This window comes from Dermacentor albipictus, chromosome 6, assembly GCF_038994185.2.
Source record: "Dermacentor albipictus isolate Rhodes 1998 colony chromosome 6, USDA_Dalb.pri_finalv2, whole genome shotgun sequence".
Lineage (NCBI taxonomy): Eukaryota > Metazoa > Arthropoda > Arachnida > Ixodida > Ixodidae > Dermacentor > Dermacentor albipictus.
Window position 1 is genome coordinate 64,764,816 of NC_091826.1, and position 24,633 is coordinate 64,789,448.

Sequence of the window (24,633 nt, forward strand, 5' to 3'; positions counted from 1 at the left end):
ATCGATGGGGGACGAGGGTGATGCCCGAAAGTGAGCGCGCGGGCGATGGCATCGGCCGTCTCGTTTCCCTCAAGGTCCGTGTGAGCTGGAGTCCAGATAATCGTACGGTGTGAGGGGGCACCGAGATAGTCGTTGTTTTGCAAAACTTTGTAGGCAAGATAGGTTATGTACCCCTGCTCAATATTGCTGTAGGCACCCCTCGAGTCGGTGATGACGGCCCGCGAGTGCTGGTCCGCGGCGACTAGCGCGATGGCAACCACCTCCGCGTGTGCAATGGTGTGTGCACGGAAAGTGAGTCCGTTTACTGCACTGTTTTGGTGTACGACTGTGTACCTAGCCCCATGGTACAGGCCGGAGGCGTCCACGCAGAAGACTCCGTGTTTGTGTCAGTAGTGGCGAGCCAAGGCTTCCGCCCGCGCGAGGTGTCTGCCACTATGGTCCTCTCGTGTCATGTTGGCCGGAAGAGGGCGCACGTGCAGGGCATACCTCCACTGCGATGGGATATGTACGCGCTATTCCGTATGTATTGAATGATGGATGTGTAGTGAGGCAAGGAGGCGGCGACCCGACGGCGTTTTAGAGAGTCTCGTGTATTGATTCGTCAAGTGTGCCTCTCGCAGCTACTTAAACGTGTTCACCATCCCCAGGCCCAGGAGGCGCTGGTTGGAGGTACTGACCGGGAGGTCGAGGGCACGCTTGTAGATTTTACGGAGAATGACTTCGAGTGCATTCTCCTCAAATTTGCGTAGGTGGAGGTATGGAGCCGAGTATAGGATTCGACTGCTTACAAATGCATGCGCCAGCCGCAAGGCGTCTTTGCATCGTAACTCCACGCGCATGTTTGAAACCACCGGACCATCCGGCCCACCTGGCCCCCACCTTACGCAATTTAGCCAATGTCGTGTCAGCTGTGCGATTTTTGTGAATAAAGAGACCCAGTACTCGGATACCGGCACAGATTGTTTATATATAGGCCATCAATATTTTTACAAATGTTGATTAAGAAACCACAAGTGTCAAGTTTTCAACTCTGTACGTTCATTACTTCGTTTGCTTATTTATTTATTTTTAATTTAAAACTACAATAGCATCCCCATTCTGTGAACAGCACCTAATGAGACCTTAAATCAGACAAAATTCATGTATTATACGTAGCATTGAAATATTCGACAAACTATGCCACCATGCGGCGAAAGACTGCGGAGACCCGTGCCGCTGGCACGACTACTGGAATGCATTCATCCGCGCACCATCGAAATGATGAGTCATCACTAGCTACACACCCATTGTAATAAAATAAAATGTTAATCACAATGACACCGCCAGTGATCTCCGTAGTATGGATGCGCTACCATTTGTAATAGTGTCTCAGGTACCAGAATGAAAACACATTTATATTGTACCCACCTTCGCCTCTACTCGCAGGAAGAAAAGATGTTGCTGTTGTTTGTGCCATTCGCAGTGATGTAGCTGGAGAGCGCTCTAACTGGGGCTAGTTCTTGAAAAAGTGATATTTTGATCTTCTGTCGTCCAATTTCGTACGTACGGTTATTATTGTATTGAGTTTTAAATACTGTTTCCAAGTCCCCAGATTTCGACTTCGGAAGACATTGCAGTGAGTCGGACCTGTTCTTTTATTTATTTATTTATTTAGAGATAATAACTTCGCTCAGCGGTGGTGGCAATGGATAAAGCGGCTCGTCACTAATTGCTGCCATCTAACTTTGCACGTTGGCGCAAACTTTACTTAAATTGTCATTGAAATTTATGCGGCTCGCCAACGCAGTTAGAATTCTTTCCGATGGATGACCATTGCAGTTGTGGTTTTTGCGTATTTTCTGCTTTTCCGATCGACGTGTCCGAGCCTGAGACATGCTTAGTGAGCTAGTCCCCCCAAAGTACGGCAAATAGTGTCCAACTCCCTCTGAACGCAATTACTGCTATCATTCGGGAACATGCTCAAGGGTGAGCAAGACGGCTTCTAGGGCAAACGATGATACAGTGTAGCTTTTTGAAGACCAGCTGCTCAAAATCAGATCCAATATAGAGGCATATGTACCATAAATACGCGTTGGTTCTTTTATTGTTTGGTGGACGTGCTGTCTCAAAATTATATTCGGTCTGTATCCGACGTGTGTGTCGAACTCATGATTTGTAATGGGACAGTCTCAGTCCACACCAGTCCACATCATATGTCATCTTTGGTTGTTCTGATGAATGCACGTTACAAAACTGCAATATCAATTTTTGGTGCAGAGCTTCTATGTTTTTCTTACGCTTATCAAGTTTCGTGAACTTCCGTAAAAAAAAAAATCAACGCCATAAACGTACATTCTGCTTAAAAGCTTTTCACTCAACTTCCCGAAGTTTTGTTAGAAGCACTTCTGCGCTTTACATGCATTTGAATAATGCGGCGTTGGAGGTGGGACCGACATAAAGCTTCCTCTTAATAGGGATTTCCAACTGTAATTCAGGCATTAGCATTTGCTGCGGCCGTACTATTCTCCAAATTGAACCGTGACCGTCATTTTAGGTGCCGATAAGAGGCGGCCTGAGATATAAATAAAATAAAAGCAAATGATTGAATATAGCACATTGCCTGCCGCTTGACTGCATCAACTGACGATAGAAAATAACATTCCAGGATTGTCTTGTTTATTTTCTCTATTCCGAAGTATAATGAGAAACACAAACAATGCCGCAGGTGCATACACCGGCATCGTTTGTATAATAATTACGTCAAGTGTGCTAAAGCTGACGCCAGTATATTAAGGAAAGGGAACTCTTTCACAGCGCACAAATATTGCGTACCGGTATAGGAACAATACATTTAGTAAAGCAATGAAGGGAGCTAGTTGGTGAACGTTTATGGTTATATTGCGCTCAGTTTTACACCGACGATATTAATTGAAGGACGGGATGTGGACAGACGATTGCGCTGCGTCTGTCCACGTATATCTGTCCACGTATATAATATAACCATGAACAATACATCTTGATGGAGCACTATACGGAGCAGGCTGCGCCCTCTGGAAACTTGAAGCGAACGCGAAGTAAAAATGCGAGGAGAATGCTGTGCTCTCCAGCGAGGAAAAACACGACAGCGAAAAGGACGACCTTTAGATGGCGAGCCCGAGCTGTGTTTGCAGTGTGACGTCGATCGCTGACGCAGACTTCACTGCTTGGAGAATCGGCTTGGTTACGACTGCCAGATTTTCCAATACCGGGGTGTCAATTATTTTTTCCGTTAACTACAGCCAACGGCAACCTTCCTCCCCACGACGTAGCTTTCAGATTATCCGCAAAATATTTATGTATGTGTAATAATCGAGTATGCGTGAAGCCTATTTGCGTATTTGTACATTTTGTCTTGGCGGTTAGCATTCACGTCATTTTATGCGAAGCATATTACGAGGGCTCAACCCAGCTCCTCAGGCGCGGCGGTGACCATGAAATCACGTGACACCGTGACGTCACGACAGAGGAGAAGTGGAGGGCTCAACCCAGCTCCTCAGGCGCGGCGGTGACCATGAAATCACGTGACACCGTGACGTCACGACAGAGGAGAAGTGGAGGGCTCAACCATAGAGTTAGTAGAACATCAGTATAGTAACTCTATGGGCTCAACCCAGCTCCTCAGGCGCGGCGGTGACCATGAAATCACGTGACACCGTGACGTCACGACAGAGGAGAAGTGGCTTTGGCTCAACTCTTGCAAGACGGGCTGGGTGGGAATCGAACCAGGGTCTCCGGAGTGTGGGACGGAGACGCTACCACTGAGCCACGAGTACAACGCTTCAAAGCGGTACAAAAGCGCCTCTAGTGAATGCGGTGTTGCCTTAGAAACGCGCTGTTTCTAAGGCGTGCGTCTCTTGCTCAGGCGCACATTTCGTTGCCGCGCCGAACGCTGCTTTGCTCGACGCTCACCGCGTCCAATGCGGGGCGCGTAGTCGCTGCCCTGTAGCCCATTGTCTTACACCCCTTGGCGGGTCGACGGGAACGCTCTCGCGTTCCACTCTTGAAGGCGAAGAAGTAATGCATGAGTTGTTTCTTCGTCTAGCCGAACCAAATATAGCCAAGCAACAGCAGTTCACCAGGCTAAACAGTGGTTCAACAACTAAAATAAAGGCTAGTATGCTTCGCATCCTGGGCTTAACCTTACCTAAGCCACAGCCATTTTTTTCTTCTAGAAAGCTTCCTTAGGCTCCACATCTTTTATTTTTTCTTTGTCTAAGTAGAAGTCCGTGCACGTGAGCCCGTTGATCCGAAAGCTTCCTTTCATTTTTCCTAATAAAGCAGTGACGTAAAACCTATCACACGATAAGAAGACACACAAACCCGCAATGTACACCATGTCCTGATTGTTTTGCAATAAAGCCCATTGACTACATCGTTGCCTTAGCTGCTAATGGCCAGCTAGCAAATAGCACATTTCACATTTATGTTAGTTTTTTACAGCGATGCTGTTAGCGTCTATTTGGTCGGGATTTTCCGTGTCCGTGTGCGAAGCTTTGCTCACAAAAAAAAAGAATTGCAGCTGTAAGGCTTTGTGCTTGCATATAAGCCCAACAGAATGATGTTTTCGCGTATACTCGAATTACATTCCGATGCTATAGTGCCTGCATGTTCTGTGTAAGTCGTACTTTAGAAGTTTTATGACGCATTTTGTTTTCAGAAATTGAATTCATTCAATAGCGCACTTGAGCCAGGCGGAGGGTTTACCAGAATGAAGAGCATGTATGCTGCTGTTCCGCAGGCATGCGTGCCCGCGTGCACACAGCGTATCAGTCCTTGATGCGCGGGCGCTCTGCTGGTTCCATCGACAGTGGTCATGCCGTTCCCTCTCGGTGGCTGGTGGACGCATGCGGCTTAATTTTCGACCAGCCTGGTTCCTGTAGCCAGGCCATCAAAAGTATTACTTTAATGTACATGGAATGTAGGTGCCCATGATGTGTGCGTGCTCTCGTATGCATGATCATTCTTGCTTATACAAATTTCATAGTATCCCTACAAAATTATATACAATGTCTCTGTCACATCATTGGACATAACCATTGTGTACACTGTTTATATTGAACGTCATTTTATATAACGTGATTATGTGTAACTCGGCATTTCCGTGGGTCTATGAGGTTGCATGTTAGTGAGTGAGGCCTCGGACACTTTGAAAAAGTGCCCTATATACAATGCTTCGTACTTTGCATATATTATCATCCTAGTGGAATTGTGCCGTGATTGTGACTCAGTGTTCGTATCGTCTCTTGTTGAAATAAACTTTTTCTAAACACGAGCGTCTGTTGCACAGCGTGTGCCGCGACCATACTTGATGTTACAGCAAACACTGTTCGAAAAGATTGTGACGTTTCACTTTGTGTACGTTTTCACATTGTACGTTTCAGCTTATGTACGCCGCTAACATGCACCGTGGTCGCGGAGGTGGCAGTAACGTCAACTGTGCGACGCCTGGTTTACTGCCGTGAACGCGCATATCGCTACACATGCAAATATGATAACGCCAAGAACATGCACAACGACTACTGCGGCGTCGAAGCATAAACGTGGTCGCGGACGCTACATTTCGTCGGCAGCTCCACCGTAGATTCACTGACAGGGTGGAATGGAGGCGTATTTTTTAATGAAAGAGAATGTCAGTAATGTTTTCCTTTCTTGTTGCCACTTTATTATCAAAGTTCGCGCTTTCGCGCCATTCTCACGATTTATTGAAAGGTTGGGCAGGGTGTTTCACGAAACTTGAGCCAGACATTAAAAATATGCAAATGCCACATAGCTGGACCGAACCAAGGTAATGTTTGCCGTCACTTGGAGATTCCGCCTAATAGTCAGTCTTAATTATTCAACTTCTGCATTACTATAATTAGATTAAAAGTGTCAAACTTATATCGCAACATGCAAACCTCGCGTACAGCTTTCTGTTGCTCAATACGTGCTACATAAATGTGTTCTTCCCAGTGTGAAAGAAGCCCGCAAATACGCGAACATTACACACTTCACGTGTTTCCTAGTAATTGAACAGCATTACTCAGAGGCAAACTGTACGAGCGCGTGAAATGCAAATCCATAGAAGATTAATTAACGTGAATTTTCTGATTGTTGAAAGGATTATTGCAGGAGGCGAGTTTGCAAGGCGTATTCGCTTGCAATTATCTTTTTTTTTAATTTTGAGGTTTTACGGGCCAAAGCCACTTTCTGAGTATGAGGCCCGCCATAGTGGAGGACTCCGGAGATTTCGACCACCTGGGATTCTTTAACGTGCATTCAAATCTAAGCACACGGGTGTTTTCGCATTTCGCCCCCATCTAAATGCGGCCGCCGTGGCCGGGATTCGATCCCGCGACCTGCAATGATTGATCATTGTGACGCCAGTTTCAACACATTCATTCCCAAAGTGTGCGTCGAAATACATGGACGTTCCAGTTGCCTTTGTGCTTCAGTGCATAAAGGGGCATTTACCACAAGTATCACGGCGCGTATCTTCACCACTCGTGTGGATCTTAGAATTAACTTCAAGTGAATATGTCTGCAAACTCGCCAGCTTAAATTGCAATATGGGCCACAAAGCAATTAAGAACGCTAACTACTAAGTTTTTGCTGATTAGTCAATTACGTATTCAGATTTTTCATGGGAGTAATTTTTGCCGCATCGTGTAATCCAGCTCAAGCACTGTTACGCTATCTGCCAGAGACGATTTGTTTTAATGTTGTATGGTTTAAGAAAGCCTCGTATACCCAGATAGGTAGACCTATAGAGAGACAGTTCATTACACATAATCTTAACAGACACAGATTGATAGGCCGATTGACGAGACCAAGTAGATTCATAGGTAAAGCAATAATATTTAAGCACACAAATTACGAATATATCTTGCGAACAACATCAAGAATCGAGTCCACCAATTCGGCAGCTTCAGTGTAGTGACCTTCTGTCCAGTAGTGGCCACCAGCCCTCTGCCCGAGCAAAAAGCTTGTCTGGACGGTCTAGCTGCCCAAACGCTCCCGACAACAATGCGTCCATTGTGCGAGCTTCCATGTCACCAAGAATGGCTCGGGGCACGTTTTCGCCTGCAGGAGGACCAGAAGAGTCATTCTAGTAAACGTTGACAAAGTTGACAATTGCAGGTCAGAGTCGCCGCGGTACGTTCCTGTCTTGTCTACGCCATGTTCACCCCAAATGTCTTCCCCAAATTTTGCTCGAGTTTATTCCCACACTAGCTAGCTTTTATATCAAACAACAGACGGCACACCGAGGCTAACACTCGAAGAACCATCAACCACAATCTGCCAGCCTGCACCAAACCTGCAGGTGTCATACGGGCAGATTAGATGTTATAGCTGCAGATTTGCTGACGGTCGCGTTTGCACGCATGCCCCAACACACGAATGTGGTGGTCTGTGCTGTAAATGAGCAAACAGTAAACAGAGCACAATTAAAACACAACAAAAAGATCAATGAGACGCAGCAGGCTGGTCGTGCTAGTTGGGCCTCCAGGTCGGCCGTCACTGCCACACGTCCTTAAGCATAGCTCCGGCGCTGCCGGCGTGGTCGTAATCGGGAGGCCTACATGTGACCACAGCGTCTTTACGGAATGCTCGGCACCTGTAACCTCTGCCTCGTCTATCCCCCACACGGATTCACCAAGAAGTGGGTATGGGTGTAGTACTGACAAGCCGTAGCTTACAAAATTTTTGTATCAATTAGCATAGATATATGTACACGGCGCCATGTCCATGCATGTGGACAATGGGACAATCACAAGTTTCGTTCACGCATTACCTCCTCTTTAACCAAACATGAATGAAAATAGCCGAGTCACTGCTGGTTTGATCGCTTCGAACATCATTGGAATTGACGGGTGGTCTGCGCTCATCGTTGGTACCACCGTTGTGTCGCACATAGTGATTAGCCCTGTCTCAAAAGTTATGAGGCAACAATATGATTAAGCCGTGAATAGGTGGCGCCGCCGCGAATTGTTGCCCACTTTTGAAAAAAAAAAGCAAGCGAATGTAAACGAACATGAAAGATGTTTTCGGCAGGATCGAAACAAGATATATTAATTACAGTGCACGTAGCGCACACCTTTGGTGAAGTTAGATGTAGTTAGTGGGATTACTCGGGGAGGAGGGGCTTCTGCGCATTCTGAATGAAAGACGGAACACGCTGTCATTTTCATAACGCATAGCGTGCTGCAGTATGCTTAAAAAGTGATGTCAAGCCGTACTTTCATAGAAGTCAAATTTTCGGCGTGATGCCTGCCGCTGAAGTTGCTAGGCGTTTTTTTTTTATAGCTTACCGTTGCTCTAAAAAAAGGACTGCCATGAAAATTGGTTGTCAGTCTCTTTAAAAACTACCGCTGTGCATTTTTATACTAACGTAGTTAAGAGGAAGGTTTAACTTGGGAACTGCTATATTGACATATGTGAGTTGAATAAATCATTTTCTCGGCTACAACTGCACGAATTTTCATAAGATTTGCTACACGTAAAGAGTGAGAATTTAATAACTGTTGGAGGTGGGTGGGGGAGTTCAATGTTACTAATATTACCAAATAAAACCAAGGAACTTACAGTTTACAAGTATAACTGACAGGTAAGTAAGATATATCAAAATTCTGTAAATTGCACCCAGTAATACACTCAAAGGGGACAAAGTGGACGTATTATTCAGTGCTATTACATCAACCACAATATTGCAAGTAGAACCTTTGCAAAACCCCTGTAAAGGTTGTTAGAATTACACGTGAGCTTTTTATTCCTAAATCAGACTTGTCTGTTTGAGATGGCAAATGCATTCTCTAGAACTGCATGCGATACCTCTTTCTGGTGCAAAGTTAGACATTTGTAAACATTGGGCTTCTATTATATTGAAATATCAATTACGGCTATTTTTTTAGAGGAAGCCAGGTCCTACATAGTAACTAAGCTTCTCTCAGTTGCTAGAATTGAACTTTCTTTCTGGAATGCGATAGAGCTCATTAAAATGATCCCAATGGTTGCGCCATGCGCACCTACGCGCTTTACATGTATCTGTGAATATTGACAGCACAGTTGGCCCCAAGCTAAAGCTCCTTTTGAATGCTCCGTTTTAGATAAAGCCTGCTGGCTACTTGAGAAGCCAGGCAAAAATAAGGGGACGACGTTCACCTCACGGTGCGAAGCAGCGCAGTGTAATGTCTCCCTCTTGTTTTAGTCTGCCTGCGCTGAATTGCTTTTTAAATACGTTCCAAACCCGCCCAGCACACAGCTGTACTTGAGCAGTCCAACCACGATTCAATTGCACCTGCCAAGATATAATACCTGATAAGAAACACTAGCCAAAACGCCGATGCATAAAATTTTTCTTTACACATCATAGGATGCTGAACAATACCAGTTCAATATTGACTGTCCTGCATCAGGCTTGCTCTAGAAAAAACAATACCTACAAAATAGACTTCTCAATGCTTGTCCCCACCATGTATTCGGTTCTCTTCTTTCTCTTCTTTTAACAGAGGACGACGTAGTCAGGCTGGGCTAGGTTGCGTTGTATTAATAAGGTTCTTTTACGCCAATTAGAATATGACGCAGTTGTGATGTTATGATTTGCTGATGCCTTAGTATGATTTTGTGACCTTAAATACAAAACTGATATCTTACGTGGTAAAACCACTACTTGGTTATGAGCTATGCCGTAGTGAGGGACTCAGGAATAATTTTGACCGCCTTGTCTTACTTGTACGTAAATTTAGGTGCCCACAAGTGTTTTTTTTCATTTCGCCACCATTGAAATGCGGCCGATCGTGCCTGCATCCTTGAGTTAGGCTGCGCCATGCCGTGGCCACTGGGCTATACTGTGAAGCCATGTCACAATTCACGTTAAGTAGATTTGTTTAGCGGTTTCTTTTAAATAAACACTTCACGCGTAACAGCCGATGTGGCTGTCATAGCTTAAATTATGAACGTTCAGAGATCCCGCTTGGAATAAGCATACGTTGAAAAAAACCTGCAAACAATTTCATTCTTTTAGCCTTTTAGTGGCTCAATCCTTCAAGTTATGCCAGCTCGCGTCCAGCAGCAGAACGGGAGAGGCTCAAAGCCGTCATGGCGAGACTTAGCGAAGTACTTGTATTAGGCGAGACTATAGTTAGTTAGGCTCGCCCTTTCAAACAGATCAATTTGGTGTGCTGAAAATTCAGTCATATTTACTTTTTTCTCAGAGAGATAGCCTTATAACGAACTAGGCTAACCTAGTGTTTCGTTATCAGCCTGCGCGTTGACTACGTGACATGGGCTTTCTACTCATGGACACAAGGTCGCAGGTTTCCTGTGACGACAAACTGCAAAACACCTCGTCAACTTTGCTTTAGGTGCTCGTTGGGCAAACCCAAGTGGTCACTACCACGTTTTTGATAGCCTACCGCGCAGTTTCCAGGCGTTTGTTTTTTTCTGTGACTTTTAAATATATAGCAAGAGCATGTTCTCGAGATATGGTGCTCCTCATATAGCTGTTGTATATTACCTGTTACTGCCCGTGTCTTCGCACTCGGTCTTCCCTGCGCTGGAAGCTACCGCGGAGCTGGTAGCCACCACCATCGCGTCCTGCGAACATTTAGGCCCGAACAAAGTCAGCCAACTTCCCATCCGCCACGCACCTACATTCGATTATCGCATCGAGAGCCTTCGAACATTATATTGCGGTTTGCCTTTAAAGGTTCACTAAACAGAAACACTGTTTTTCGGCATGCTGATATTCGGTATGCTGGCTAGAACAAGTGGTACAACCTACGCATGCCTGTTCGACCAATGTATTGCACTGAGCCCTCGCATGATGTTGCTGGAATAAATTAAAACCTTACGGTAATGCCATGCTCTCTAATTTTTGGTGCCCACTGTGTACCCGAACACAGCAGCTGGGAGACCGATCAGTGCTCGGCTTGCCCACGTGGTATTCCCGACCACGGCCGTCACATTCCGATAGCTTGCGGCGTGCAAAAACGTTGGAGCGTGTTGAATAACTCCAAGCGGTCAAACTCAATCTGGATGTGGCCACTATACGGACTGGCTGAGCGCAGCTGCTCTTCTAGGACGCTGGCCACACTCAAGTGGTTGATCCATCGGCGAGCGAATAATTGAGTATTCAATCCATGATTCCAGCAATCAATCCATCATTCTATCGATCAATAAATAAATAAATGAATAAAGTGCTCGAATTGGTTAATGTTTCGACTTTACACTTCATTTGCAACAATTTGCGCTATACTCTTTTTTTGAAACCGTTTCAGCAAGGGGGCCTTTAGGAAGGAAGTACAGAACACTATTTGGGACAATCAGGCTTTTGTTAACAAGAAAGGGTCACAAAAATCACATGAAGCACTGGAAAAATGGCATTCGCAAGTTTGAAAAAAGCAAAACATATAAAATCGAACACATAACTATACCGAGCCAGGAATCGTCACAATAAGGAGATCTAATACGCGAGATGGATGTTCTGTCGAGTAATCTCTGAAACTTGGGCGCACAAATTTGCAAGCAATCGATCAGTACCGGTGCCTGCGAAGTCGACGAGTCCGCAGAGGCAGCAGCGTCCTCCGTTATCCGCGTGCGTGCGGAAGTCGTCGCGACTGTGCGCTGCCTCTGCGGCGTCTGGCCGCCGACGTCGAGTAGCAGCGGTTCGCCGGGCACCTTGCAGCCTGTGGGCTCCGACGTCTGCCACGTGGTGCCGGTCGTAGCGAGCCACGACGACAACCGACGACGACTGCGACGACGACAGCGACGACGACGACCACGACGACGACCACGACGACGACAACAACGACGACCACTGCGATGGGCCCACCTTCCAGAACTGGCCTGTACCTGCGCAGGAGGAAACAGTTATGATGGTCGCTCTGCGTAGTGGTGACCGAAATCATCATCATCATCATCATCATCATCATCATCATCATCAGCCTGGTTACTCCCACTGCAGGTCAAAGGCCTCTCCCATACTTCTCCAACTACACCGGTGACCGGAATGCGTGCAGTAAAAAAAAAATGAAAGCACGAAATCTGGGATTTTGCGTGCCAAAACCACTGTCTTACAATTAGGAACGCGGCGGTACGGTAGTCCGGAGTAACTTCGACCACCTTCGGTTCGCTGGCGTGCATCCAATGCACAGTATACAAAGGCGTTTTTTTTTTTGCATTTTGCCCCTACTGACATCGGCCGCCGCGGCCGCAATTCAGTCCCGCCACCTCATTCTTAGCAGCGTAACGCCATTGCCCCTAAACCACAACGGCGGATGTGAACGCTTGCAGTATTATTTACAATGATTCTACCGTATTTACTCGTGTAAGACCCACTCTTGTGTAAAACCTGAAACCTCTACTTTTGAGGTCGAAAACTTGACTAAAACAAACACTTCGGTTACCTCTCACAATGCATGCATTAGCACATGCAACGCCCGTCTATGGCAGTATGCTGATAAATTAAGCAGTCAGTTCGCGAGCATGAGCGTTTCAGTATGAAGCGGAACTATAGCACTGCTTCTGAATCTTAAATAAATGGGCGTGCAACATGTAGCAATATCATCCGCACTTGCAATATTTTTTTTGTCATTAAGGAAGTCGTCAGTAGTGTTAGCAGGTAGTCCCGTGCCTCAATAGTCTGCTGCATCTTGCCGAGCTTCCTACAAAAAGCGGGAGCAGTGCTAAACGCGGTCAATATTAACTAAAGTTCGCCTAGTTAGTGCTTGTTCCCCAAGTGAACATAGTGCGAATGGGAACGCAATAGGTATATAGGCAAACAACACAAACGCTGACTACCAGCTATAGTCTTTTGCACAGGACGTGGTCCATTGAGCGTGAGCCATGGTACGACGTAGCGTTCCATACGTCACGCATTCGGGACACTTCCACTTAACGCCGGCTCTTGGAACCTTGTAGAGAACTTGTCGGATGCGGCATGCTTGTATGTACGACAAGTCATGCGCTGAATCCCATGTGGAACGCTACACTACGCGTTTTCTGCTTTATATGCCTCTTCGCATGGGTTATGATTCGTGCTACAAGTGTCTTTATATCGAAAGACTCGATTTAACAACCGGTTTTGACGCAGGAGGTCCAGCTACGGTTCGTTTTATCATGAAACACCATACGTCAACACATGCCCGCCGTACCAGTCAGCGGGCCAATTGCTTAGGCAGCGTGCTTTGAGTGCACCTTTGCCCACACTGTCGGCGACGCATGTTTATTAAGAGTGGGATCAGAGGAAAAGGTCATATTTCGTCAGTTTCAGTATACACAGCCTCGTATTCGCATATCAAGCTTGAACTATATGCATATATGCGGACGACGTAGTATCCTACAGTTGTACTAGCTGCTATCCCGCAGCCCGTTAAGTTATGGACGACTGACTGTGTACCAAGCGCAAATCGCATAGCAATGGCATTTAGGCTACCAGGGGAACGACGGGACGAAGCGGTTGAGGTGCGAAAGGAAACCATAGTAAGCTGCGTCAAGCACGACACACTATGCTAGGGCTACACCAGGTGCTGCCCACAGTATATCTGATGGTGCATCCAAAGGCGCTCGAAAAGAGAATACATGAACGCGTCTCTCTACGCGTCGCAATGTGGGGCTCTGTGCTACCTATCAAGTGCAGTTCGACATGTTCATACGTTACAGTGTCCAAAACTCTCATAGCATTCACTAGTAGAGGTAACCAATAAATGTCGCAGCCGTGTATCTTAAATAGATGTACCGGGAAACTTTTGCTTGACGTGTACAATCATCCATCGATTGTTAGTCTCTAATGTGATTAGCATTCTTATGGTATCCAGTGAAACTTCAATTCTCAGGTTTTCCGCGCAAGAACGACCACATTATTATGAGGCACGCTGTAGTGTGGACTCCGGAATAATTTAAGACCACCTGGGGTTCTTTAACGTGCGCCCATTGCACGGTACATGGGTGCTTTTGCATTTCGCCCCCATCGAACGGCGGCCGCCGAAGCTGGAAGTTGATGCCGGGGCGAACAGGGCAACACCAAAGCCATAGCGCCAGCCCTTCTGGTTTAAAGTACTTCGCTGATTTTCCGGGAACTAATTGTCTATCCATGGATATATGCATCTTACCGTTTTCCCGCAAACCTTAGCATCTGCGTAGTTCAGGTGAAAAGGGTAGTGCGTCGGGATGCTGTGCTGAGTACGCAGCGTTCGAAACCAAGCGTCAGACCGACTTGAGTCACTAGGTATGTGACTGTGTATGTGTCGTTCTTCACTGGACCTCTATGATGCTGACATTCGTCACTGGGGTTGGGGGACAGAGTATGTGGCATAGGTATGAACGCTATGCAATGAATCTCTTTCACGCTTACATGGAGTACTATGCGCCACATTGTCGATGCTGCTTTTCAATTAACTTATTTGATTCCACACTTGGTTACTGTGTTTGTGCCACTCTTCAATGAATGCCTTTGGTGCCAATATCGGTAACCAGGTCATTGCCACTGCGAATGAGCCGCTCTATTACGACAAGAGAGATCCTTTTAATTCGCCGAGCGCGGGCTTCGCGCAGGCGCCGATAGAGGGTTGTGCAGCGTCAGAGAAGCCCAGCGACATTTCGGCCAGCCGATTTCTTCCGACCGAATGTGCCAATGGGAAACCTTTGAAATTTATTCCGCGCTTTACAGGGGTTCCCCAAGAACAGCAGTCCCACGCTTCTGCAAGCTGTGCCACAAGTACACTGCGTAGCTGCCGCTCTTCAATGATCGTCTTCCACGCCAACGCGTTAGCGAGCTGTGCCATCAATACACTCGGTATGTGGTGCTTTTCAACGAACCTGTCGACAATTCGGGTCTGTGAGTGTGTGCCTGTGCGGCAAGATAGACAAATCTGAAACTTCGCACGCACTGGCGCGCGACGCTCATGAGCTGGTCTCGGAGGCCAGGCGCGCGCTTTTCGGCAGCGCCACTAGAAAGGAATCCCGCTGCCAGATGACGCGCTTCTCAGTGATCACAAGCCCCAGCGGGACATGCATTTCGGATATCGTGCGCAGTTCTTGTGGCGGGGTCGCTACATGGCGCATAGTGTTCATAGAAAATCTCGATTGAGACGAGTCCAGCGGGCAGTTTACGCCTCATATAAAAGGCTTTTCGGCAGTGGCAATGCGTTGTGTCGGAAGTATTGGTTCAATGCTATGCATATTACTGTCGACAAGCGTGAGATGGGGCCTTCCACATTTTTTTAACGGGTTGCTTGTTAAAACTTCTCGTACTGAAAGCATCGAAGATTATCGCTTGTGTCTTAGGATCGGTACAACCCACACGCCTTACTTTAGTGCAGTTGTGAGGAGGAAAGCCATTAGCCGATAATGCATGTGTCTCGTTCACGAAAGATGCAGTTGCCGTGTCACACACGATTCAACCGGAGCTAAATATAGCCTCTCGTTCGGCGTTCATAGAGCCCTAACTCGGCAAGACCTTAGTTTGAGAGCTTACTATGCAATAGTAGGTAGAATTGAAATTCATCACGAGTTATCTAAGACCTACAAGTGCGCCATTTCTTGAAGAGATATTGTGCTTGCTCGGCAAGTCTCTATGCTCCATGTCCCCCTATATGCAATACGTTTGACGGCAGCTTAACACACACATCTCCATAGGAAGTGCAAGCACAGAAGCCCGAACCATCTGCGAGTGCGGCGGGTTCGAGTGTTGCAGGGCCGCCTCGGGCATAACCAGTATAGGGTGTCACTTCCATAGCCTATTACCCAAACACCTTCTGCAATACAAGCGGGCACACTACAAATAAGGACCGAGTACAAATGCAAAATTAGACGATGAGACACCCGCTAGCTGTAACATGAATTATGGATGTAAGGTTTACAGCTCGTGAATAAATTCCTGGCGTGTTTGTCACTTTTGTACCATAGAGATCATACACCCTCTGCAGCACACACAAGGTTCACATACGGAAATACGGTTGCATTCTGCCGTCGGCTATCCAATCTTTTCTGTCACTCACCTCCGCAGCACTTGTAATGACCCGCCTCTCTTGGCGCCGTGACCGTGGAATTGCCCCTGGTTCCTAAGGCAGCAGCAGCAGATGTCGTACTGGTCGGGGAAGACGTGGTGTGCGGCCTCACATTGCTTTCGAGTCCTTTGGCACTGGCGCCCTTAAGCATCAGGTTTCCGGCCTTGACGGTTGCCGTGTCGTTCCTGACACTGCGACCAACACTTCTGGCTACCGCGGCTACCGGGACCCCAACCTTGGCCAGAGCCAAAGCGGCGACCGCCAGGCGGCACATCCTGGCGTAGCTGGCATGGAAGAATCGAGAGTCGAGTTAAAATATTGTTCCATTATATAAACTTCTTATATAATAAGCTAATTCTACAGAAGCTCGCTAGCAGGAGGAAAAATCTTGAAAGGCAATGTAGTGTTATTCTCCCGGCAGTAGTAGAAGAAAGGTTTTTGAGAAAAGGACAAACGCGCACTAGTTTGCATTGCAGACTTGACTATATATATTTCCGGATGGATGACAAGATTTCTGCTTTCATACAGCGTTGGATACGAAAAAAATACTGGAGGGCGTAGAGACTGGACCAATATATAAGAAAACACCCTATTTGACTGTAAGGCCAGCTAATTTCCCAACCGTAGCCCACCAGTTATACCATGCTTAACATGTTTATTCTCTATAGATCCCGGAAGCCACGCAACATTGCAGACGCGTCGTTGCTCAGTGATTGCACATTTCACAACCGCAGTGCTAATATGACTACATTTTACTGCTGATCTTCCATATTGCTGTCAACTTACGGAATGCGGTTCGTCGCGCGACCAGTCATACGAACAACCTCTTTCAACAAGCTTTCGAAACTTTCGAAGAGAACAATACAGTTGGGACACATGTTTCTTACACTAAAGATGTGTTCGTGTGGTACAGCTCCGCGTGCTATTTTACCTACGACTAAAGGGTACGCCTACATCCGAATCAAATGTATTTTCCGGGAATTCGAAGAGATATCTTCTAGTAGAGTTTTGAGAAGTACAAGCAGCCATACTACTACCGCATTGTTCGAAGGACCCGGTCATTCTGACGAACGTGTTTCTGCGGCAATAACAGTTGCATCAGGTGTATTCAATCCGTCGGACGGCGCATTGTAAAGATGGCTGATTGACCTGTACGAATATTTTGGAAGAGTGTTTGTTAGATTGCCAGATGCCTTGGTTCGGCCAATTTCGTGGCATGCAGGCTGTTAACATGGTGTTAACACACGTGTGTTAATACACGCGAAACACGGTGTTAACACACGTGTTTCGCGCTTAACACCGAGCAGTCACACGAAGCCGCAACGCGGCTCTATACTCGAATGTACTTACCATTTGCTGTTCACTGAATCCGCCTCGTGGCGTGGAATGGCAGGCTCTTGTGGCGACTCGGGTCGTGGCTCGTGGTAGGTCCACATGTAAGCCTGTGAGTCAACACGATTCATCGGCTGTCTGTACCGCTTTAAGGAATAAAAGCGATACAGCGCTAATTTTAGCCACCATGCACCATCAACAAGCTTATCTCTTCTGAACTCATTACACAAATTTGCGTGTAATTTTGAGGTCCACAGTTAGAAACTCTTAGCAACGGGTAGTTTCTACGTGATAGAAACTCTAAGCAACAAGTAGTTTCTACATGTCGTATTCGGACGAGGGCTCCCTCGAGTAATAGAGGTTATCTCGAAGGTCACGCTTTCGCGTACTGCAGCTGCCGAAAGCGACGTAACGGCTGCCGTGTCTAGAACAGTTCTTTCCGTCAGTGTGCCTCTTGGTTCAACCATCCCCGACAGTGCCGGACTGCCCGACGCGGCGGTTACAGCCAAGTAGTGCTGCGGATGCAGCGTCTCTGACAGTTCAAGAGGGAAAGTTGAAGACGCTTAACCCCCACATATTCAGAAATGACGTCTGTAGTCAACGTGCCCAGGACGCTGATTGCGTTTCCTTCGACCCGTTCACAACAGGCGTCCTTTAGATGAAGTCAAGCATGGGTGCCAACTTAAGATGCGTTTCTGAATACGTGTCCTTGAACGCGGCATGCCCGGTTTCCTTCGCGGTCAGGAACGCCATGCGCGTCTCAGCGTGATATGGCCTCTATGAAAAGGAAGTAGCAAACGGGACTCTTTAAATAGAGGTAGCACACACAAGGTTTACTAAGTTTACTGCTGCGCTCCAAAATTACACCTTGGAAGTTGCAAGAGTTCACAGAGAACGTATCCTTGCGGGCCCATCCTTAAACGCTATGCACCGGGTACTTTCAACTCAGGAAAGGCATCTCATTACGTATTGCGTTCTCCTGTCCGTGGAATACCTGTGACAGAGCATTACGTGAAGGAAAGAGTAGCAAATATGGTCACACTTGTCCTAGGGAAAGCATTACGCCTATACTACAGCAGCTGCCTGATGCTGGTTGGCGTGAAACGTTTGATTGAAACACTTTCCAGGTTTCAAATCTTTGACGGTTGGCCATCGTAGCACTGTGGCCAAGATCGGCCTTTTTGCACAATTCGGACAATCATGTGCGCACGTTTGGCTTCCGCCATCATGGAGAATAGACACACGGGTAAGGGTGTGTGCAGAACGCTCACTGAAAATGGTGCATCGCGCACGCTCTGCTGCAGGTCTCGTTGAGATTGCTGTGGCAGTTGAAATACAAATAGCATGTTCACCACATAGCATGACCTGTCAACGCAAAACTGTATCACCGCGGAGGGATAAACGAAGACGGCAACGTTCAATAGACGGTAGTGGATAAAATTGCAAGACAATAGGTCATTATACTGTCTATAGATCAGTCTGAAGATTGCTTGTCGATACTGTATAGACAATACTCAGTGAAATGTGTAGGCCGTAAGTCTGCCCAGAGGCTTGCATATATGTACTGTATGAAATTTGTCTATATAATTTGTTTAAACACTGTCTATCAACCTTATGGGCAAATGAGAACGGACGTCCTGTGATTAACTGTCTGAATACGAAATGTTTGTAAAGGGTAATTGCCCCTTACGTCAGGTGTACCCACGCAGAAGAGCTGCGACGATAGCGTCATGTTGATAAAGCGTCAAGTTGTTAACTTGAACGTCTAAACAGCCAATTTACTGTGGTCGGTATGTCCGAACTTTTCACTTCACATCAACAAACATCATCATCAAGTATGCTTCAGTGCATGCCGAGCATAAAGATTTCTGCGTTACCATGTAATTTTACATGAACTCCTCCAGTAAGGCTCCGTCTTACTACTTTCAACTTCAGTGTGCTGTACATGGCCACAATACTGGTCTTGTCAGAAAGCAATCAGGCGCATATTTTTCAGCGCTTTTGATTTCTTAAAAAACCTGAAACATTAAAACAATTTAAACAACGAATCTAATAAAGCAGTGCGCCAAAGTAAACATTGGCCGGACAGGACAAACTGTGGGAGGCAGGGTTTCGTCAAGGGCATTTGGTCAGCAAAGGCGCCCTGCTCAAGACAACAGTGGTTTCCTTGGCAGGGTCATTCACTCTCCCCCATATTGTTTCCTACGAATATCACTGGAAATTCTTGCGCCAGCGTGCGGAAGCTGCAAGTGTGGCGGACAAGCCATGAAGGTAACATGGGACTTGCCTAAACCTCGTCCTTTTTGCGTCAAATGGCTCCGTGACTTTGCAAATTGGTCTTTTCTATCAAGAATTGTGCTCTAAATCGAAGAATTCATTAATCAGTATACATGCCCGCAAAAACTAATAGCCTAGCAACGTTTGAAAAACACCTTCATATAAAGTTTAGAAAGGTAAAATGGTAATAAGAGCACAGAAACGTTTGGAATAGAAGCGCGGAGATTAGGCATATCCACATAATAACTATTACTGCCATGGTAACAGAACGATTGCGACGCTTGAGTTCCATTTATGTGTATGTTACCACGCTCACAACGGGGAAGGACAAACTGGCGCATAATGTGGCGTGAGCCAAGTAGAGACATTTTTCAGAAGCCTTCAGTTAGCAATATCTAGTCTCTCCGATTATGAGGTCTGTGCAGTTGTAGACGCAATGCCTCAAACGCCTCAATTAAGGCAGCACGTAGTACAGTAAAATACGTGCCGTACCGTACGTACAAAAAATCCAGGACGTACCTGCGATGGCACTCCATAGTCTGTCGACATCAGGCCGTAAGCGACGCTGCCGTGAGGCGTTCCGGTAAGCCGGGGCCATTCCTGCTCCTGCAGCTTGATGAAGTACGGACGTGGTGGTTGCTGCACGGGAGCTCGATCTATCGGCGAGTGATACCCGAGGTCCTTCGGGTTCACACTGGACGAATCCGAGCAGTGCGTCCTGTCGAACGTGCCCGGGTATAAGCCCGGGAATGGGCCCCCTATGGTGACGGACATCCTGACACCGCGTTCGCTAAGGGCAAGAAGAAGCGGGCTCTGGAACTTGCAAGGGCTTAGCTTCGCTGACTCGGAACGCGGAGTCGGTTGCATGCGACGAGACGAACGAATCGGTTTCTGGCACAAATTTCCCGGCCTCGTGTCCGAAGGTCTCGAACGCTGGCTCCGTTGGCTCGTGCAACACGTGCAATGCGAGAAATGCGCGTTCCGCACGTTACTGAATGCCGATGGCTGATGGCAGTCTCTTCTGGTCAACCGTCGTATATTATTTACTGTTTTTCGCATATTATGAAGACGACGACGAAGTACGTAACCATCTTAGCATGCGGGTATTTTGTTGGGTTCACTTTTCAACAGCCCAGTGTGGCCAATCACACCTGTCAGCTAGAACATACATACAAACAGCCAGCTAGACAATAGACACCAGGAAAAAAAAGAACTGCAGCTAAGCAGCTTGTTGACATCTGAGGCCCCGATAAAGTGTTCCAATATCGTACAGTCACAGCATGGGAGAATGGCAGTATGGGAGAATGCAATGTCAAAATAATAACGATTCCACCATGAAGAGCACAGTACACAATGAGAAACATCGGGGCACAAGACATGTGAAAGCGCATCCAAGCGAAAATACAAGTTGTGAGGAAATGGTACATTGCAAAACAGCATAAGTGGCTACACTTTCCTACTGAAACCGAAGGAAGCTGGGCTAAGAACAGTGATGCCTCATCTCCTCTCGTTCTTCTCGTAACCGCGTCCTGTTCTTGACGCTGCTTCCTTCCGAGGTCAGAAATACACCAACCAGCCCGATTCAGTGCACTAACATATTATATTATACCGATGCACGTGTTGCATTGTTCATAGAAGGTGATGAAACCATTGCTTAAGATGGAAAAAAACCTCGTGCCTACGATGCAGTAGCCCTCAATACAACCAATTTGCATAGGAATTGTGTGGCAGGATGTGTCTGAAAAAACAGTAAGTGTGAAGTCAAAATAAACTTAAGAAAATTATTCTTCGAGCAATCTTCAGAACAGGCTTTACAGCATTGAATCAACAGTGTACTGCATGGAGGTTTTATAACAAACGTTTTGCAACCTTTGCGCTCGTCCTTCACCCGCATGGCCAGAGACGCGTGGCCACCACGTGCATGCTGTCGCTGAGATCTCGGGCAGCTTTTATTCCGTTATTCATGTTTCCAAAAGTCATTAGGCCCACAAAGCGAAAACACCATTCCACATCAAGGAAAATTATAGCAAATTGTGTTTATTTCTGGGTGTCGAGGGCTTGTTTCCTATAGAAAAAAATTTAACTGAGGAAAATTAACTAGTGCAGTGTTTAGTCAATTAACATGCTTAAATGGGACCTTTTTAACACTTGTTGCAGTGTTCAGAGATATGAAACTCGACGCAGCGAAATTCAAACGTTGGGCTCTGAGGGGTGAAAGCCAAACGGTGAATTGTAGTAAAACATTATGCCGATCCAGGCTGCATACTGGAACCTATGTGGATCGAAGCTGTCTTTTACACGCGGTAATTAAACTCTACATACCAATAATGCGACAGCCACAATTGTCTTTATTTTCTTCTGCGACGCGTTATACACTGCAATGTTTATTTGCAGTACAGGTCACAATTTTAAAGCCAGGCAATGATTACGTTTATTTACTGCAAAGTTCCCAAGCTATGTCAAAAAGCAAACGCCAGTTCAGGTGGACGCCCACAGCGAGACTCCTAAAGTGTCTTATCACAGATGAAGTAAAAACAGAGACCCAGTCCGCAAGCTAGGAGGACAGTGTAGTTCAAACCTCGCGGTATTTTTCACTGTAGCGGCCATGTTGTCGAGGCACAATGGCGACTTCGTTAAGGTGGCGTGTGCTCATGCGTGTGCTGGCCTGTATGTCTCGTACCGTGGCAAAGGTTTCATGTGTGCTGGTTTCCGTTAGTCTCCGTGTTTTCCTCCGATGTGTTATCTAAACTGTGCCCTCCCGGCTGTTGTTGTATTCAGGTGGGACTGGAAGACGTAAAAACGCGTGAAACGAGCATGCATGCAGTGCCGTACGGAACGTACCACGCCATGGACGAAGGACTAATTATTAATTACGCGTATATTTGCCGTCTTCGGTGGATTCATGCTAACGTGTCATCAAAGACTGAAGCATCTGTGCTTAAGAATCTGTACGATAAGCGCCTCGCAATTCAGTGACAGCTGGGAAGGGTTCCTGTTTTTAACAGCGCATGATGCATTCGTGGCACGTCACACAGCCATGTGGAAGGATTGGAAAGAAGCGGCTGCTGTGTGTGAATGACGGACGAATTCTCCTTAGCCAGATATTTGATCTGTCTGCCCCAGTGGCTCAGGGAAGTGAAGGCTGAATGTGGTGCAAGATCTTACGATATTCGGATATCTGATTCTGTCTATTTTCTGTACTTTCACTGTCTCGCATTTTGCTGAGCATTGGGTGATCGCCCTTCCTACCACGTGAAAGTGCTGCTATGGCAGGAATATCTTTAAAGATTTGAGCTTCCAGTTGTGCGGTGCTCGAAACTAACCCCCTGTGGTCGTGACATATTACTGTGTTTACTAACTTCCTGCAAGACTTCTAACCAAATTTAGAGGAAAAATAAAAATATCATATAGCAGCAACCAAACTCGGCGCGCCGCTCACTGTTTACACGTTGCGCTTTAAATTTTGCAATGTTTTCAGCGTCAATATTGTTTCCCATAGCTATTGCCATGGCTGCTTCACAAAAAGCAGCACTTCTACGCAAAAAGCGCTCCAACATGTCCGGCTAAGACATTGAACTATCACTCCGTAACAATTCACTCGTTCCCATCATTAATATGATCGCGAAAAATGCATTCCTTCCTATGTATGAGAATACGTAATGCATGTGATGACCTTTAAAAGTTAGTAAGCACTGCGAAATTCGGATAATAATTTGCACAGGTTGTAAAAAAGGTTTTCAAATTGAATTTCTTGATTATGGCCGCTACATCATCGTAGATCACACCCATACTTGGATGCGATCAAACAGACTGTGTGTACTCTTTCAGAGTAGAGAAAGCTCGCCTGATTGTTGTATAGGGTTAGATTTTGCATACAGTGAGATTTTCTCTAGCGAAATTGGCAAATATTGGTTTGAGTATTGAGCCTACTGTCCCGTGGTACTGCGTTTTATCCGCGAAGAAGCTTCATAATATGAAAATACTCAGAAAGAAACTTTACGTTTCTTTTGAGTGAGCATTGAAGCTCGATACAGGAAGTCGCTGGAATTGTTAGTGACTAATATATTGGCCCGAGAAATTCGTTGCCGCCAATTATCACTTGTAAATGCTCTGATATACTCAGCGGGTAGTGCACCGTCATTTCAGCCACCGCAACTGAATACTTGGTCGCAAAACTAAAGATAGCAGAATGTTATAGCATGCATTTCTAAACGCTGAACTGTTAACGCACATTTTTTTTATTTAATAACCCCTTCAGTAGCAGATTATGATAGATGTCAAGGAATGTGTCGAAGTTACGTAATTGTATTCCAAGGTGCTGCGTAAAGATAGTCAACGTCGCCCTGCAATGATTTCTGGATTTCCTCATTAATCTTCATGTTTACAGTTTTAATAAATGCCGTCTAACTGTACAGTCAGCCATGTCCTGTATATTTATAAAGTAGTTGGAATGCCAGTTTATAGCAAACACACCATGCAGCTAACCATTCGCTGCAGGCATTAGCAGGAAACGAAAAGCGTTCCTTCTTTGGCCTGACTAAAGGCACACTGCGAATACCTTACGGTACAATCAAGTTGTCGTGTGTAGTGAGGCTTAGGACACCGATGTGCTATGGAGTCACATTACGTAAATCCAGGTCTAGCTGACCCACAAGCCATGACCTTCTCGCAACTAATTGGCTGAAATGGAGAAGACAAGTTGCGCGCAATAATGTGCACACTGTTACTCATGGGGAATAAAAATCGCCAGTAACAACAGTGTCTCATAATGCCACACCAAGTAAATATGCCACATGAACCGTATGCTTTCACTTACTACGTTATTAAGGTAAACATAGTCCTGGGAGCTTTATCCAAAACTTGCCGACACTGGTACAACAGACAGTGCCTTGTGTATGCGCACAACAACATAATATATTTAATATTTTGCACTCTTCTTTCTAACTGACGTGTAAACAACCCCTGACTGAAACTTCAATCATGCAATGGCACTTGACCCACGTTGGAAGTGAGAGCGAAT

At 46.2% G+C, this 24,633-nt stretch overlaps 1 protein-coding gene across 4 annotated transcripts; it reads right to left on the minus strand.

The window, feature by feature from the left end:
• Positions 1–4,722: 4,722 nt before the first annotated feature.
• Positions 4,723–20,565, minus strand: LOC135912329 (uncharacterized). Of its 4 annotated transcripts, XR_010567615.2 has the most exons (7): positions 20,133–20,565; positions 17,355–17,482; positions 15,996–16,288; positions 11,539–11,850; positions 10,514–10,593; positions 6,939–7,080; positions 4,723–4,892 (listed from the first exon to the last, which is right to left on the minus strand). XR_010567615.2 is itself a non-coding variant. In XM_065444737.1 (6 exons), the coding sequence occupies exons 1-5, from the start codon at positions 20,478–20,480 to the stop codon at positions 10,517–10,519; spliced, it is 1,122 nt and encodes a 373-aa protein (XP_065300809.1). In that variant the 5' UTR covers positions 20,481–20,565; the 3' UTR covers positions 6,836–7,080; positions 10,514–10,516. The 4 variants fall into 4 exon arrangements, 3 of the variants coding, with proteins under 3 accessions (XP_065300809.1, XP_065300808.1, XP_065300810.1); XM_065444737.1 differs by lacking the exon at positions 4,723–4,892 and having other exon boundaries at positions 6,836–7,080; positions 17,355–17,446; XM_065444736.1 differs by lacking the exon at positions 4,723–4,892 and having other exon boundaries at positions 6,836–7,080.
• Between the last annotated feature and the right edge of the window lie 4,068 nt (positions 20,566–24,633).

Bases quoted from the DNA above. Each gene is read 5' to 3' on its own strand.
- LOC135912329 (XM_065444736.1), bottom strand. From the start codon at position 20,480: ATGCAACCGACTCCGCGTTCCGAGTCAGCGAAGCTAAGCCCTTGCAAG. The intron at 16,289-17,354 runs GTAAGTACATTC...CTTCCATGCCAG, and splicing joins GATTCAGTGAACAGCAAATG to CTACGCCAGGATGTGCCGCC. The intron at 11,851-15,995 runs GTGAGTGACAGA...CCTCCTGCGCAG, and splicing joins TCATTACAAGTGCTGCGGAG to GTACAGGCCAGTTCTGGAAG.